The 14,722-nt window shown below is 48.4% G+C and overlaps 1 protein-coding gene across 2 annotated transcripts in view; it reads right to left on the reverse strand.

Moving 5' to 3' along the window:
- Window positions 1-14,722, reverse strand: part of ERN1 (endoplasmic reticulum to nucleus signaling 1) — a 70,161-nt gene that overhangs the window by 16,886 nt on the left and 38,553 nt on the right. Inside the window, exons 4-10 of one of the 2 annotated variants that reach the window (XM_070393151.1) lie at window positions 14,574-14,646; window positions 11,023-11,095; window positions 8,859-8,981; window positions 5,524-5,625; window positions 4,453-4,714; window positions 3,539-3,617; window positions 2,435-2,600 (exon numbers count right to left, since the gene is read on the reverse strand). In XM_070393151.1, the coding sequence (XP_070249252.1) occupies window positions 2,435-2,600; window positions 3,539-3,617; window positions 4,453-4,714; window positions 5,524-5,625; window positions 8,859-8,981; window positions 11,023-11,095; window positions 14,574-14,646 (878 nt within the window). Of the gene's footprint in view, window positions 1-2,434; window positions 2,601-3,538; window positions 3,618-4,452; window positions 4,715-5,523; window positions 5,626-8,858; window positions 8,982-11,022; window positions 11,096-11,414; window positions 11,570-14,573; window positions 14,647-14,722 lie in introns of those variants that run through there. The other variant, XM_070393152.1, reaches the window with a different exon arrangement.

A 14,722-nucleotide genomic window follows, 5' to 3' on the forward strand; every position in this document is an offset into this window, starting at 1 on the left:
ACTCACGAGACCCGGAAACACTTTCATGTAAACGGTACCTGCGTTTTAGTGATTATCTACCATCAGCAGTTATGTCCGGACTCCAGAGCAAAAGCAGAGGCCCTGCCCTGGATCTACTGATTCAGGGTCTCGGGGGCTTGAGTGCCTAATTGACAAAGCCCCCAGGTGAAGCTGAGAGCACCCCAGGTTAGCACCGCTGCTCTGGGCAACCCCCAGACCAAGTCCCTCAAGCTAAGAGGACTTTACTTTTAAGATGAATGTGATGTGGGGATATCCTTAGTTTCTTCCACAAAAACCAAATAGAAGAACATAATAGTTCAACATGAAGAGCATATCTTTTGACCTTGGCCCCAGTTTACACAAAGACTATTTAAAATGGGGACGCATGGGAGTTCCTCAGAAGGGTCTTCAGAACTGCGGATGCTTCCCTAACTACTTCTTGATACTTTGTGGGTTTTTCAGTTTTCTTACTTGAGCAAATTTTCCTTTTTAAAGGGATATCATTTTGCAATGATAAAGCCATGAAGATTTTTTTCTGTATTTTTTTTAATAGTCTTACATACACCTTTCCTTAATTCACTTCTTAACCATTAGTAGGCAGTCTGTGTCCCCTTAACTGGTACATAAAATGAGTGGCCTTATCACTTTAGTGGCCTGTGCTCATTAGCTATTTTTCCCCTTACTGTGAGCCCCTTCACACAAGTTTTCCAAACTACTTCTGTTAAAAAAAAAATACAGAATTATTTTGCCATCTCCTTTGCCCATTTTTTGGTAAAGATGATGACTAAAAGAAAAATGGCTGCAAGGAGTCAGGATGAATGAGAAGAACAAGACCTGGGCAGCTACAAAGGGAATGGTCAGGGCTTGAACACACCCAGGTTCCTCTCTGCACCACCCAGTCACACTGCTCCCAGGCCAGCCACCAAGGCCCTGCACTCCCCAAGCCCCTCCACATTCCCTACCCAGTACCCCGGCTCTGCCCTCTCTCTGCCCAGGGACCAGTCAGCAGAGATCAAGAGGGAAAATGGCAAGGAGAAACCTCACGAGCCCCTGTGCACGCTGGCACCCCCAGTTCCCTCCTGCCCACCCCACCCCCTGCGGCTGCATCCCCGCCTTCACCACCTCTGGGGCTGGGAGGCAGCAGAACTGGGACACAGAACGGGCAAATCAGATTCAAGAAGACTCGGTCCTGCTGTAATTACTTGGGACACTTGCCAGAGACGCAGCTCTCTCACCTCTGCCTTCATCTGTCACACTCACTGCCTCTGGGTGTCATCTTGACTCTTATCTGGCTGGCTGACAGCGGAAGAGAAGGAGAAGGGACTCCCCACACACACCCAGGATTTTTGCCGTGGCTCCTTGACCCGGATCCAGCCTCTAACTCTTCACCTCCCTCAGTCCCTGCTGGTCTTCAACCCTCTCCTTCCCCCGCCGCCCCTACACCCACACCAACTCCAAGTGAATTCTTCCATAGAAATCGCTCCAGTTTCCTTAACTATCAATGGAAGTAACAAGGGTGCCTACCTGTGAAAAATAGGAAATGTATTCTAAAGTGCTTAGTGCCAATGCCTGGCACATTACAGACATTCAGTGCATCAGATGGCTGCACAAAGTTTACATTACAGTCACGTGCTGCCTAATGATGCTTTGGTCATTGCCCGATTGCATATATGAAAACGGCCCCAAAAAATTATAATAGAGCTGAAAATTTTCTATTGCCTAGCAACGTCGCCATCATGATGTCACAGCACAACCCATTACTCACGAGTCTGCGGTGATGCTGGAGTAAAGAAACCTACTGCACTGCCAAGTCATACAAAAGTGTAACACAGACAATTATGTACAGTACAAATATTGACAATAAACATCTATGTTACTGGTTTATGTATTTACTATACTATCCTTTTTGTTATTTTGAAGTGTCCTCTTTCTACTTATAAAGTTTGCTGTCAAACAGTGTTCCACGTTATGCCAGTAGCAGCCTCATCCATCTTGTGCTTGCTGTGTCTCTGGATGGCATCATTTCTCTTGGGCTTGATTTAATCTCGTGCTGCTTTGGGCAGTAACATGCTGTGCAGGCTTGTAGCCTAGGAGCAGTATGCTGTGCCGTATAGCCTAGGTGTGTAGTAGGCTGTACCTTCTAGGTTTGTGTACCAACACTCTGGGATGTTTGCAAACTTACAAAATCGCCCAACGACGCATCTTTCAGACCGTATCCCCGACATGACTGTACTTAGTACTTGAGTTCTGGAATAGTCGTTAAACAATTTTGGGGAACTGACTTGGCAACACAGCTGCCCTGTTCACTTCCCTTGGGGGTAAACAGTTCAAGGTCCGGAAGACCAGGACACGAACTAAGCACAAAGCAGTTGACTGTAACTCGCAAAGTCGGCTCTGCCCACCAGGGGGCAGCACATGGCAGGGAACCACTCACCGATCAGAAGCCAGTAGTTCCTCAAGTAGTTGAGCTTGTTCTTCCCTTTGAGCCCAGGGTTAAGCTTCAGGTCCGTGCTGGGTGTGATCACACACTCCCCTTTGTCCCCAATGGTGACACCGTCAGTCTGGGGGCCTTCCAGCAAAGGAAGGGTGCTGCCTCGGGGCTGTGGACAGAGCTGAAGTGAGGCCTGGGCAGCCCTTGTAGGTGAGCAGGCCTTCCCTTCCTGTGACTGTCCTAAGGCACTGTCCTACCTCCGGTTGGGGCTGGTCCAGGATGGCAGGGGAGGCTCCCCCCTCAGGGCGTGAAAGGCTGTGCTGAGGTCTTTAACATGGACACCTTTTCAAATTCTTTTGTCTAGGAGCTGGGGACGGGAAGGGTGTGTGTGGAGTTCCCAGCGGCTCCTGTGAGCAGCAGTGTAAGTGAAGGAGAATGCCAGGGCACTGAGCAATCCACGATCGATGCACCTGACCAGGGTGGAGTCAGCTCCCCCAACGAGCCCGCTGCTGGACCTCAAGTGAGGCTGCCCTGCTCATGGGAGCCGCTGACCAACCCGCCTCACTGGAAAGACAAGGGATGCCAACCAAACACCTCAGACACCAAGTGAGCCGCCAGGAGCATGGGGTTTCAGACGCCCAGAGATGGTGCACTGACCAGGTCAGAAAGGATGAAAAGGATCTGAGTAGCGAAGAGGAGGAAGGGGAGGGCCGGAGTGTGAGGTGCAGCCTGAACTAAGGCTGAGAGAGATGGACAAGGAACTTCTGAGATCAGCAGGAAGCCCCACGGGTTGGACCCCAGCAGTGGGGAGGACGGGCACTGTGGGCCTGGGCTGAGGAGAGCTGTGACCTCCGGCCGGGGGTTTAGACTTCAACACCCAGGCCCAGGGGATGACCAGGGCTTCCTGGGCCTAGCAAACCGTTTTGTCACGCAGCTCTCCTCGAAAGGAGAAGGTGGCATGTGCAGGAAATGTTTTTGAGGATCTAAGATCTTAACCAACAGATGTTTATATATGATTCAAAGTCACTTTTTGCAAAAATGGAACAGGAGCAGTTAGGAGGCTGTATCTGTGAGCCTCCCCCTTCACCCTCTCGCAAGGGAACTTACCACAACAGCAACCCCCTCGTGGACCATTGAGGGGGAGGCGTAGAGGCTGGTAGAGTATTTCCCAACGTACAGGGTGGGCCTAGGAGAAAAACGGACATATGCATTCCACAGTCCTTTAAATTCTGGGCTTTTTGGAGAGAAGAATCACAGCCCCAGCCCCAAATACCACCCAGAATAGCCAGATGAACTCCTAAGCACTCTGGGGTGTGGAGGCGAGACTCCTGTCCCGGCGGCAGGAGAACTGGACTGCAGGCCCCGGCTGCCACTCCCTGCCTGGTGTCCTCATCTGCCACGGGCAGGGCTGTGCTCAACCATCCCCACGGCGCCCAAAGGAAGGACTGCGTGCAGGGATCGCCCGGGAGAGACTGATGCTTACGACCACGGCAAAGCCCCTGAGATGGTGTTGTATAGTTTAGAGGAAACATTCCTGCACATTATCTCATTTGCTCTTCTCCAAAAGCTCTCTCAAGTGGGAAACTGAGGCCGAGGTGGGGATGGAGAGCACAAGCCTGCTGAATCTTAGACACATGCACCCTAACAGTGTAGGCCTGATTTTTAAGTGGCTGTAACTTACAGTAAAAACTTAAAAAATACATGAAATGGGAAAATGAGTACATTTCTTATAGTCCCACTACCTGAGATATATCCAAATTGTACTATGAATACTAATTGTCTCTTTCCTATCCCCACCCATCATTTTAATTCATTTAATACTTAAGAATTCTGAAGCGCCAGGGGACGCCCCCGGGTTCTTATATTCTGGGGTTTCTGAATGAGCCAGTCTTGGCTCTGTTTTCCTCATGGATTCAGAGTCAGCTGCCCGAGCCCTGGCCCCGTGTGTGGTGTGGCACGCTGCGGCCGGCCCAGAGTGTCAGGGTCACAGAGGCCCTTTCTGCCTGAGCCCCCCGACTCACGTCAGCTTGCTCTTGGCCTCCGTCTCCTTGGGGAAGGGGTACTTCCACTTGGTGATGCGCCCCACCTCCCCGGACATGAAGGTCAGGTAGCGCAGGGTCTCCACAGCGACGTTGATGTGCATCACCTTCCGCAGCCCCTCCCGCTGCCAGACGTAAAAGGCCACCACAGGGGAGGCATAGTTCTGGATCCACAGGACGTCGCCAGACTCACTGTCCACAGTCACCACCAGCCCATCGCCATTGGACACAAAATGGGACACCTCTGCACAGATCAAACAAAGCCACATCAAGTCTCGCCCTGCTTTGCAACCACATCCTCAGGTCCCGGCAGGTTGTGGCCACTCAGCTAGAGGAAACAAGGTTTCTGGAGTATTCTCTGATCTCCCCCGAACAGTTTCACTCTTTTCCAATGAGCTCGCTCAGGCTCTACCACAGCAACACACGAGGAGCTGCCTGGTTTGTAAGCCTAAGACAGGATCACCCTCCGGAAGGCGACGTACTTAGTGACATTCGCCAGCGTTCCATTCGCTTAGTGAGAGCAAATACTGAGCAGAAAGGAGCCAACGGGGATGCATTTGATAGCAATCGTTTCAAACCTAATGATCAGGTTCAAAGTCAGAGCTGAACACATCTGACCACAGAACTGGTTTCTATCAGACTTCCTGACCCTGGTATTAAGTTGGCAGAAGTGGTTTTTAGTTTTCATTTGAGTTGGGGGAATGTTTACTAGAGAAATAACTGGAGGGTGAGCCACATGTAGGCAGTGAGTTGTTACTGTCACAGGTGATGCTTTTTCCTGCTTCCCATTGGGCTTCTAGCAAGTTCCTTCTGAGACAAGAGGGACAGGGCAGAGTGCACCTTCCCTCCTCTCAGGCTACCTTGCACTGTTTTACTTGACTTTTCCTCCTCACTTCTCACCAGGACCTGCCTTCAGTGTTGCCTGTTAAAGTATTTACTCTAATTCCATTGGGAATTCAGAACCTGCTGACCAAAACTGTCTCAAAAAAGATCGAGCTTTTCTCCTGGATCACAAGGACCACCCAGCCTGGCACAGCCACCCGGAGGACTTACTGTAGTCCACGTCGTCCTCGGGCAGCGAGGCTGCGTAGTCGAAGTAGGTGGCGTTCCACCGGAGCTCTCGGGTTTTGGTGTCGTACATGGTGATGGTGTATTCTGAGGACAAACATCAGCCCGTTACCAGAGGGGCCACGGCACCCACCGAGGTGCTGACCTTATCTAAATTACAACAGACAAGTCCTCCCGAAACTGCCCGCAGAAAAGGCCAGGCCATCCATGTGGAAAGAGAAAAGGCCATGTGGAGAACTGAAGTCTCAGACCCATGAGTGAACCCAGTCAACAGCACGTGGAGCAGAGACGAGCCACCCCCGTGGTGCCCTTGAACGCAGGACTCACAGGATCATGACCAACACTTAGATCACAGTGTTGTTCTAAGCCACTGAAGTTCTGGGGTGGTTTATTATATAGCAATAGACAGATGATGTTAGAAATTGGTACCTAATAAAGCGGGAAGGTGTTATAACCCAAACCCAAAACATGTGGCATTGACTGGGACCAGGTGCCAAATGGAGGCCGAAAGGTCGATGTGGAAACTGAAAAAGCAGGAAGAAAACTGCTACTGGAAGCCGGAAAGGGGTAACCCAGGTTATGGGGTGGTGACACAATTGCTCAATGAACTTGTGGATCTGGCTAAAGAGATTTCCACGCAGAATGCAGAAAGTGCCGAATGGCTTCTCTCAACTGCATGTGAGACATTGCAAGACAGATAAACTAAAGAAGAAACAATTTGGTTTTTGAACTGAACAGAGAGGAAATATAGAGGGTTCAGGACTGACATTCCAGCTGAAAAAGATTCTCAATGTCAAAAAAGTGGCTTTAGGGCAAAGATGAAGTCCAGGGTGCTACCAGCAAAAAATGGCCTCGAGGTCCAGATCAAATCAGTTAGCCCTTGTCAAGTAGCTCAGTTGGTTAAAATGTTGTCTCAATAGGTTGCAGGTTCAATCCCCGGTCAGGGCACATACTAGTACAAGAAGCAACCAATGAATGCATGAATATGTGGAACAACAAATTGGTGTTTCTCTCTCTAAAAATCAATAAAAAAAATAAAGTGAGGCATTAAGACCCTTCTTTGAGACCTGAGAGAGGTTTAAGGTAGTATTTCACAGACCTCCTGCTATTAAGGTAGCATTTCACAGACCTTCTGCTAGATCAGAGGGTCCTAAGAACCGTGAGAGTGTGGTCCATAGCACAAAGTAGAGAGATGTGCGGGTGTGGTTTAATCTTATAGAATGGACTATAATTTGACACATGCTAAATCTATTTTCCCAGCCCCTGGTTCTGGGCTGGCTTCCTGACTTGCTTTGACCAGCAGACTGCGGTGGAAGGGAGGTTCCGGGACTTCTGAGCCCAGGCCCGAGGCACTGTAACGCCCACTTTTACTCAAGGAGAGGATCCAGTCATCGTGGAAGGAAGTCCAGGCTCTCTGTGTGGAGCTGAGCCAAGTCCCCAGGCACCTGAGTGAACCCAGCCAACAGCATGTGGAGACCACTGATCCCTGTTGAGCCCTCCCTGAATTTCTGATGCACGGAATCCTGAGCAATTTAAGTGTTGGTGTTTGAAGCCACTAAGTTAGGGTGGTTTGTTAAGCAGCAATAAACAAACAATAGAGACCTTCCTGCTCACGTACAGGGCCCCGGATTGGCCTCACTCACTCTTAGAAAAGCACTGTTTCCACAGCACCTGGAGGAAGGTTCCATCTCTTTTTTAAAGCCTTGGCTGCCTGAATGTTTAGACAAACTTAGCGCTCAACTGTAATTTCTTTTTATTTTAATCCTCACCTGAGGATATGTTCATTGATTTTATAGAGAGAAGAAGGGAGAGAGGGGCAGAGACAAAGAGAGGGAAAGGGGGTGGGGAGAGGAAAAGAGAGAGAGAGAGAGCAAGAGAGAGAGTGAGAGCGCGCGCAACATCAATGTGAGAGAAAAACATCGATTGGTTGCCTCCCATTTGCGCCCTGACTGGGGATCGAACCCATAACCTTTTGGTGTACGGATGACGCTCCAACTGAGCCACCCAGCCAGAGCTGTAATGATTTCTAAGTTTTGGGTACAATTTTTTCCTTCTAAGTGTATGGAGTGTTGGAAGATGTCAGGTGCCGCACACATACGATGAATAAGGCAGATCCCTGCAGTGAAAGGGCTCAGCACCCACCCACTGGCTCGCTCCAATGTCTGAGCACCTGCTACATGTCGGACAGGTGCCCAGTGTGGAGATACGGCAGGTGAGCGAAGTCAAGTCCTGTCCTTGGGAAGCTGATGGTGTAGTGCAGGAGGCAGAAAAATAGGCAAATATGATTTAGAAACATGTAGTGACAAGTATTAAAAAGAAGACAAGGCCGAAACCGGTTTGGCTCGGTGGATAGAGCGTCGGCCAGCGGACTGAAAGGTCCCGGGTTCGATTCTGGTCAAGGGCATGTACCTGGGTTGCGGGCACATCCCCAGTAGGAGATGTGCAGGAGGCAGCTGATCGATGTTTCTCTCTCATCGATGTTTCTAACTCTCTATCTCTCTCCCTTCCTCTCTGTAAAAAAATCAATAAAATATATTAAAAAAAAAAAAAAAGACAAGGCTGAAAAAAGAGGTGAGGAGGGTGCTGCTGATGCCTTAACCCTTTGCGGTCCAATGTTATTTTTGGAATTCAAACAGTCTGGTCCAAATTAATTGACGGGATTGAATGTTGAACTTTTTAATGTTCTTATTGCTCAACGTTGGGCCTGCTCCTAGCGCCTGGTCTGTCGCGTCAGCCTCGAGGTTGGACTGAAAAGGGTTAAAGGGCCAGTGATGGGCAGTGAGTTGGTGGCTGTAACCGGCCCACGGGCCCACATAGCGTGCGTGCCCCAAGGATGGAAGAGCTGTCCTGGGCAGGGACGAGGAGCTGAGGTGAGGATGAGGCCTCACAGAGAGGGTGCCTTTTGAGCAGCAATGTGAAAGGAGACAGAATGTTGGCCAGACAGGCAAAAACGTGCATACCTGTTAGAGAGGGACCCACAATTCCAAGTGTTTTAAAATAGCACGGCTTATTCTGGGAGCTGTGGGCAGTTCATCTTCACTGGAAAATGTTGAAATGAGGGAAACGTATTGAGGGAGAAGGGGAAAGAGGCAGCAGCTGCAGGCTTTGTGGGCTGCGTACAGATTGGACTGTAACCCTCGGGCACTGAGGAGCCACAGCGGGACTAGAAAGGGGAACCATGCGGTAAAATCTGTGCTGGAGGAGACGGCTCCGGCCGCCTTCTCGATAAGGAAGCCCGGAGGCAGAGACCCGTGGGGAGGCTACTTCAGGTCCTCTCTAGAAACAGGCAGGTTTGCACACGACAAAAGGCTCCTTCTTACCTGTGCGCCCAAGGTACAGAAGAGAGGTCGAAGGGCAGAGGCTATCTGCAAAGGCCGATGACAAAGTCTGCTGTTTCTCCCCGGTCAGAAGGTCAATGACATACCAAATGTCCTGCTTTTTACCTGAAACGTCACAAGGACACACTGGTTTACACTCGTCCTATATGGACAAACACCACTGCCGAACCAGCAGCCCACGATGATCTCTGTCCGAGAGACAGGCCCTTGTCTTGTTACCCTGCTCAGAGGTGGTAATGGTAACGTGGAGATAATAAAACGCTTGGGCCACAGGGTCTCATAAGAACTGAATAACCTAATCATGTGCAAAAATTTCTCCAAACCTAGTAACTCGTATTGTCCTGCTTTGATTAGCGGTCTTAAATACTGCAAGTCTGGCCTGGAAAGGGCAATCCTTTCCCCACTAGGATCTATATAAATCCACAAGTGCACCCAGGGGTTTAGCGCGCTGCTAACCATCATCCCTATATCGCAACCTCCCTACTGATGAGCTCACGTGGAAGAGGATCTAGAGTGAGTTTCTGACTCTAATGAGCTGGTACCTGTCACTGGGCAGTGGGGCTGGTTACAACCTGGTGCTAATGAGATCCAAGTTATCTCAGCCCCTGTTCTAGCCAGGAAGTTATTCCCAGCCACGGGCTACACCTCTCACCTCAGCTGATTAAAAGGTCTGATCAGGTGGACGGCATAGCCAAACAACACTTAGGAAAACTCAGAGATGTGCATCTACAGTACACACACCAGAGCATCATGGGAGTGGTGAGTCCGTAGCATGGGCCTCCCATCTGAAGGTCAACACATTCACTATGATGTGTGTGCACCTCTGTTTTGTGAGGTGTGGCCCCTTCCTAACTTACTGGCCAAGTTTCCTATTTCAAGGGACTTTCAGAAGCAGTGCTGAGATGCCAGGGAGAGCCCCGGGTATTCGAATTTGCTAAGGCTGCGCTTAGTTCTAACAGATGTGGCATACACACCAAGTCCACATGTGTGACACATGTCCACGGGTCCTAACTTTCTGTTCTCAGCAACAAATCTTAATATGAAAAAGATCTGAAGACAGAGTGAAAACATCACCAAACAGCTGTGACCACGGTCCCTTCCCAGCTGGCACGGCGCCTCTCTGGTTACTTCGAGGACCACTGCAGTCTCCATAACCCAGCACCACTTACATGGATGGACTGGACAACTGCCACACTTTTAAATGTGTGTAATGAACTCACTTAAGAGGCACCACACAAAGGTGATGGAACCACAATATCCTAAATGCAGCCTAAGTGATGAATCGCTGGAAGGCCAAACAGAAACCAGCGATACCGATGGTCAGAAGGCGCTCAGAGGGGCCTGGGGCGTGGCGCAGAGGAGAGAAAGCCTGGGCTGTTCACTTCCTCCAATTCCCTCGGCTGGGGGTGGGGGGAGGTCCTCACTCTGAAGGTGTGGAAGGAAGCCAGAGCCCGAGTCCCTAGCAAAAACTTACTATTTGGCCTGCACTAGAGGTTCAGAAATACACATACAGGCTCCCCTACCCCCAGGCATGAATAGGCACTGAGCACTTTCAGTTCCTCCAGAAACTGGTGTATAAATACAGGATATTATTACGACTACGATTTCAAGATAAATACAGCTCTCCTTTGTGTGACAAATGCATTTTTATTGACATTCTGGCAGCGACGTGGTAAAGGGAAAGCAGGTGATCCGATGCTTTGGAAGATGTGGCCCCTGTGGGTGTTAAGTGCAGTTTTCACCCAATACTCTGATGCAGGAAATACTCAGACAGCCCTATAATGGATAGGCAGGAGCCTGGCTTCCCTTTCTTGGCTCACACCATTGTATTCACTTAAAATTTCGTCCAATGCTTCTGGGTATGTTGCAATCTTTAAATCGCAGGGGTAGGTCAACACCGCAGCTAAAAGCTTGTTAAATGAGTAACCATATTAATGGTGTCGAGTCTGTTCCCAAGTGGGGGGAACCCTTTCTTAATTGTTCAGCTGATCCAGGCGCGAACAAGCCCAACCCAGGCAAGAAAGACCTTTCCCAGAAGGGCTGGCGAGGGGACCGCACACCCCTCTCTCAGAGACGCCACTCGGCCAGCTCCTGGGCTCATTTCCAAAGAGCTCAAAATTTCAGCGCGGAACACAGGAACTCTTACCCATGTAGAGAATCCCGTCTGAACTTCGGCATGGCGATGCCTGTACCAGCTCCGGGATGGTAAAGGGAAGTTTCTTAAAAGAAAAAAAAAAGGCAAAGGGAAAAATAAGTTAACCAAGTCTTACACAATTATTACAATTTTCACAGTATACTCTGCTTCTGTTACCCAATTCTGCTAAAAAGAGAGAAGCACTGTTGGTGGCAGATGGGCGTTTTCCTAACTGGAGGCCCAGGAGAGGGGTGCCCTGGGCTTCCAGATCCATTTTGGACAAGCCCTCGGCTCCCAGGTCCCTGGCACTATAAACACTAACTCCTTTACTCCATGGGCCCCCCAAAGTCTCTTTTCCGGAGCACTCCTGGGGGCAACACAGACCTTTTTCTGAAAAGACTTACACAATTATGGAGAGTTACACAATCTTTGAAATTCTAAGGGGGCAGGAAGAATTTGCTCGTCTTGGAAAATTGGCCCAGAGCCAGCTAAGACTGAGGAGAACGTCAATGCTTCTCAGAGTGAGAGAGAGCCATGAGATTCATTCTGAGGAGCAGCCATCTTCCGTGCCCAGCGGGAGCTCCGAGAAAAAGAAGTCATCATTATGTGGGCAACATAGGAGCCTGAAGTGGAAGAGAAGTGTTGATGTTTTCTTCAGTAAATAATTCTCTACTGAAAAACAGAAGACAAATCGGACCTTTTGGTGTTAAAGGAAGTCCCGGTAAGTGCCAGGAAAAGAAACTCAGAGGAATCCACATTGTTTCAGCTGCATTTCATCATAAAACCGATTCTTCTGAGCCTCCAGCTGACATCTGACGAGTCCTTTTGGTGAAGGCTTGTTTCAGTGTGCTTTATTTTTGGAACACGCTGTGTTTCTGAAACTGTTCTATAGATAACTGCCTCTACTACGCTGCCACCTTTTTCTCCACGAAAGATTTCTCTCTGGCTTCAATAAACAGAACTTTAAATAAGTAATCATTTGGACTTTCCCATCATCCCAAGGTTTAAGCTAAGCCTTAGAAAAGGAAAAATGCCACAGAGCAGCTGTAATGACTGGGCTTCTGCCAGATGTTTCTGAGAATCAGAAAGTCACTGCAAGGCTTCTGAGTCCTGTGTTCTCTGCCGAGCCTCCCGATCAGGGCCTGAGCTGCTAACCCACAACACAGGAAGGCATCATGCAGGGCGGAGGTCAGAGCATCCTCTGGAAGTTAGAGAGCTCTTCAATCTCAAGTCCAACGTGAAGCTTTGGACTTGGCGTGTTCCTTCACGCCCCCTTGCCTCCAGGCATAGTTTCCACTTCTCTAATATGGGGACAACACTGACATCCCAGAGGGTTGCTTAGAGGTTCAGGTGAGACAACGTATACAAGTTACTGGACCCAGTTTCTGGCCAGCAAAGCGCTTCAGTAATGGAGGCTCTAGTGACGTGGAGAGAAATGTTGAAGGTGAAACACACAGACCTCTATCTACACAAGGCCTGCCCTTCTCCCACCTGTTTCAGAAGTCATCAAATAATTTTAAACTTCCCAAATTAAGGCTCACAAGCCACCTACAGTCTAGACCAGTGGTTCTCAATCTTGGCTGCACATTAGAGGCTTTTTAAACTTTCCATTGAAGCAGAACTTACAATCAGAAAGCTCAGAAAGCTCGGGGATGCGTACAGCTCAGTTACATTTGCAATGTGAACATGCCCATGTAACCAGCACGCAGGAGGGGCACAGAACCTTCACAGCACTCCGAGAGCCCCTTCTGGCCCCTTTCCAACCATGATTCCCCAGGTAATCACTATCCTAACTTCAGAACACCACAGACTCGTTTTCCCCGTCTTTGAGCTTCAGAGAAATGCATCATTCACCGTGGAGACTTTCTTGTTTGCCATCTTCTGTCCCCCCTTATGTTGGCGAGATTCGTCTATGTCACAGACTATTCTCATTGGTGTAGACTATGAAACTATACAATGCCATAATTTATTTATCCCGTCGACTGTTGGTGCTATTTGGGTAGTTTTCACTTCTTGGTTTTATACCTAGTGCCACAGTATATTCGGGTACCTGTCTTTTGGAGAACACATACATGCGTTTCTGTTGACATATAACCCAGGAGGGGATCACTGGTCACAGATACTGCTACAGTTTTTCAAACTGGTTGTTCTGACCTGTACTTCCACCAGCAGCATACAGGAGTTCAGTTGCTTTGATTCCCCCCTTCCCATTTTTTTCCATTTTTTTCTTGTTTTAGCCATTCTAATGAATGGGTGGTAGTATGACACTGATTTTTTAAAAAATATATATACATTCTTATTGATTTCAGAGAGAAAAGGAGGGAGAAAGAGATAGAAACATCAATGATGAGAGCGAATCATTGATTGGCTGCCTCTTGCACGCCCCAACCCTGGGGATCCAACCCACAACCTGGGCATGTGCCCTGACCAGGAATCAAACTGTGACCTCCTGGTTCACAAGCTGACTCTCAACCACTGAGCCATACAGGCTGTGATTTTTATTTACATAGTTCTTTATACACAGTGGGGCAAAAGTAGGTTTACAGTTGTGAGTATACAAAACAGTTTCTTCTTTAATTACTGTATTGTTTTCCATACAAACAACTGTAAACCAACTTTTTCCCCACCGTATATATTTTGAATACAAGGACTTGGTTGGATATGGGTATTGTGACTATATTGTGGCCTGCCTCTCTTAATAGTGTCTCTTAAAGAAGAAAATTCTGAATTTATTTCGATAATATATTGATTTTCCCTTTTGTTAGTGTGAGATGTTTTTGTTTTGTTTTGTTTGTATCCTATTTATGAAACCTTCACCTACTCTAAGGCCATGAAGATGTTCTGCTACTTTTTGTCTTAAAGTTTATTTCCCATTTCCCATTTACACATGCAATCTATCTGGAACAGAGCTTTGTGTGTCTGGTGTGAGGTGGGAGTTGAGTTTTTTTTTTTCCACGTGGATATCCCAATTGACCCAAAGCATTTATTGAAAAGATGAACCTTCCCCGCTGCACTGTAGTGTTGTCTTTGTCATAAATCAGGTGCTCATATGTGTGGGCCTGTTTCTAAGTTCTCTTATCCTGATGCCTACACTGATTAAATGGACACTTGAAACTGGGATCTAGATTCAGCATTTCTTTAGGGTTCTCTAGGTTTTTACAATGTGTAGCTAAGGTGGATCACACCATCTAGATTCTCAAATGGAGATGGGGATACCATGTACCCACCCCCCCATGCGGACGTCTGTAGGGGGATGGGCAGTGTTTCAAACTACCCTGCTCTCCACACCAATTTGAGAATCACTAGCTAGAGTGAACCCTATTACTGAAGGGAGTATTATACCTTTCCAGGGTGTTGGCTGGACCATCAGAACCTGCTTGTCTAGATTAACGTTTCTGAACTCTGGCTGTCATTTAAAAGCTGTAAAAACATATCGATGCCCAGGCCCCGCTCCAGACCACCTGAATCAGAATCCTCCAAATGTCTTTAAGCTCTCAGGTGAGCAAAAGTGGAAGATCGCTGGTCCAGAACCTCTAGAGTACAAAGAAGCTAAATACACTCACCGTTAGGCCTTCACTGTGCTTGCCCCCAAGTGTATACAGACTGCCATCATTGGGATCCGGGAGGAAGGCAGGCCTAGAAATGAAGCAATAGTATCAATGACAGATTACAGCTCAGGGCACAAAACAAACTACCAAAGCCGTGAAAGCCA

Source organism: Myotis yumanensis, unplaced genomic scaffold (genome assembly GCF_028538775.1).
Source record: "Myotis yumanensis isolate MYYU_CA2020_CCGP unplaced genomic scaffold, mMyoYum1.0.hap1 SCAF_16, whole genome shotgun sequence".
NCBI lineage: Eukaryota > Metazoa > Chordata > Mammalia > Chiroptera > Vespertilionidae > Myotis > Myotis yumanensis.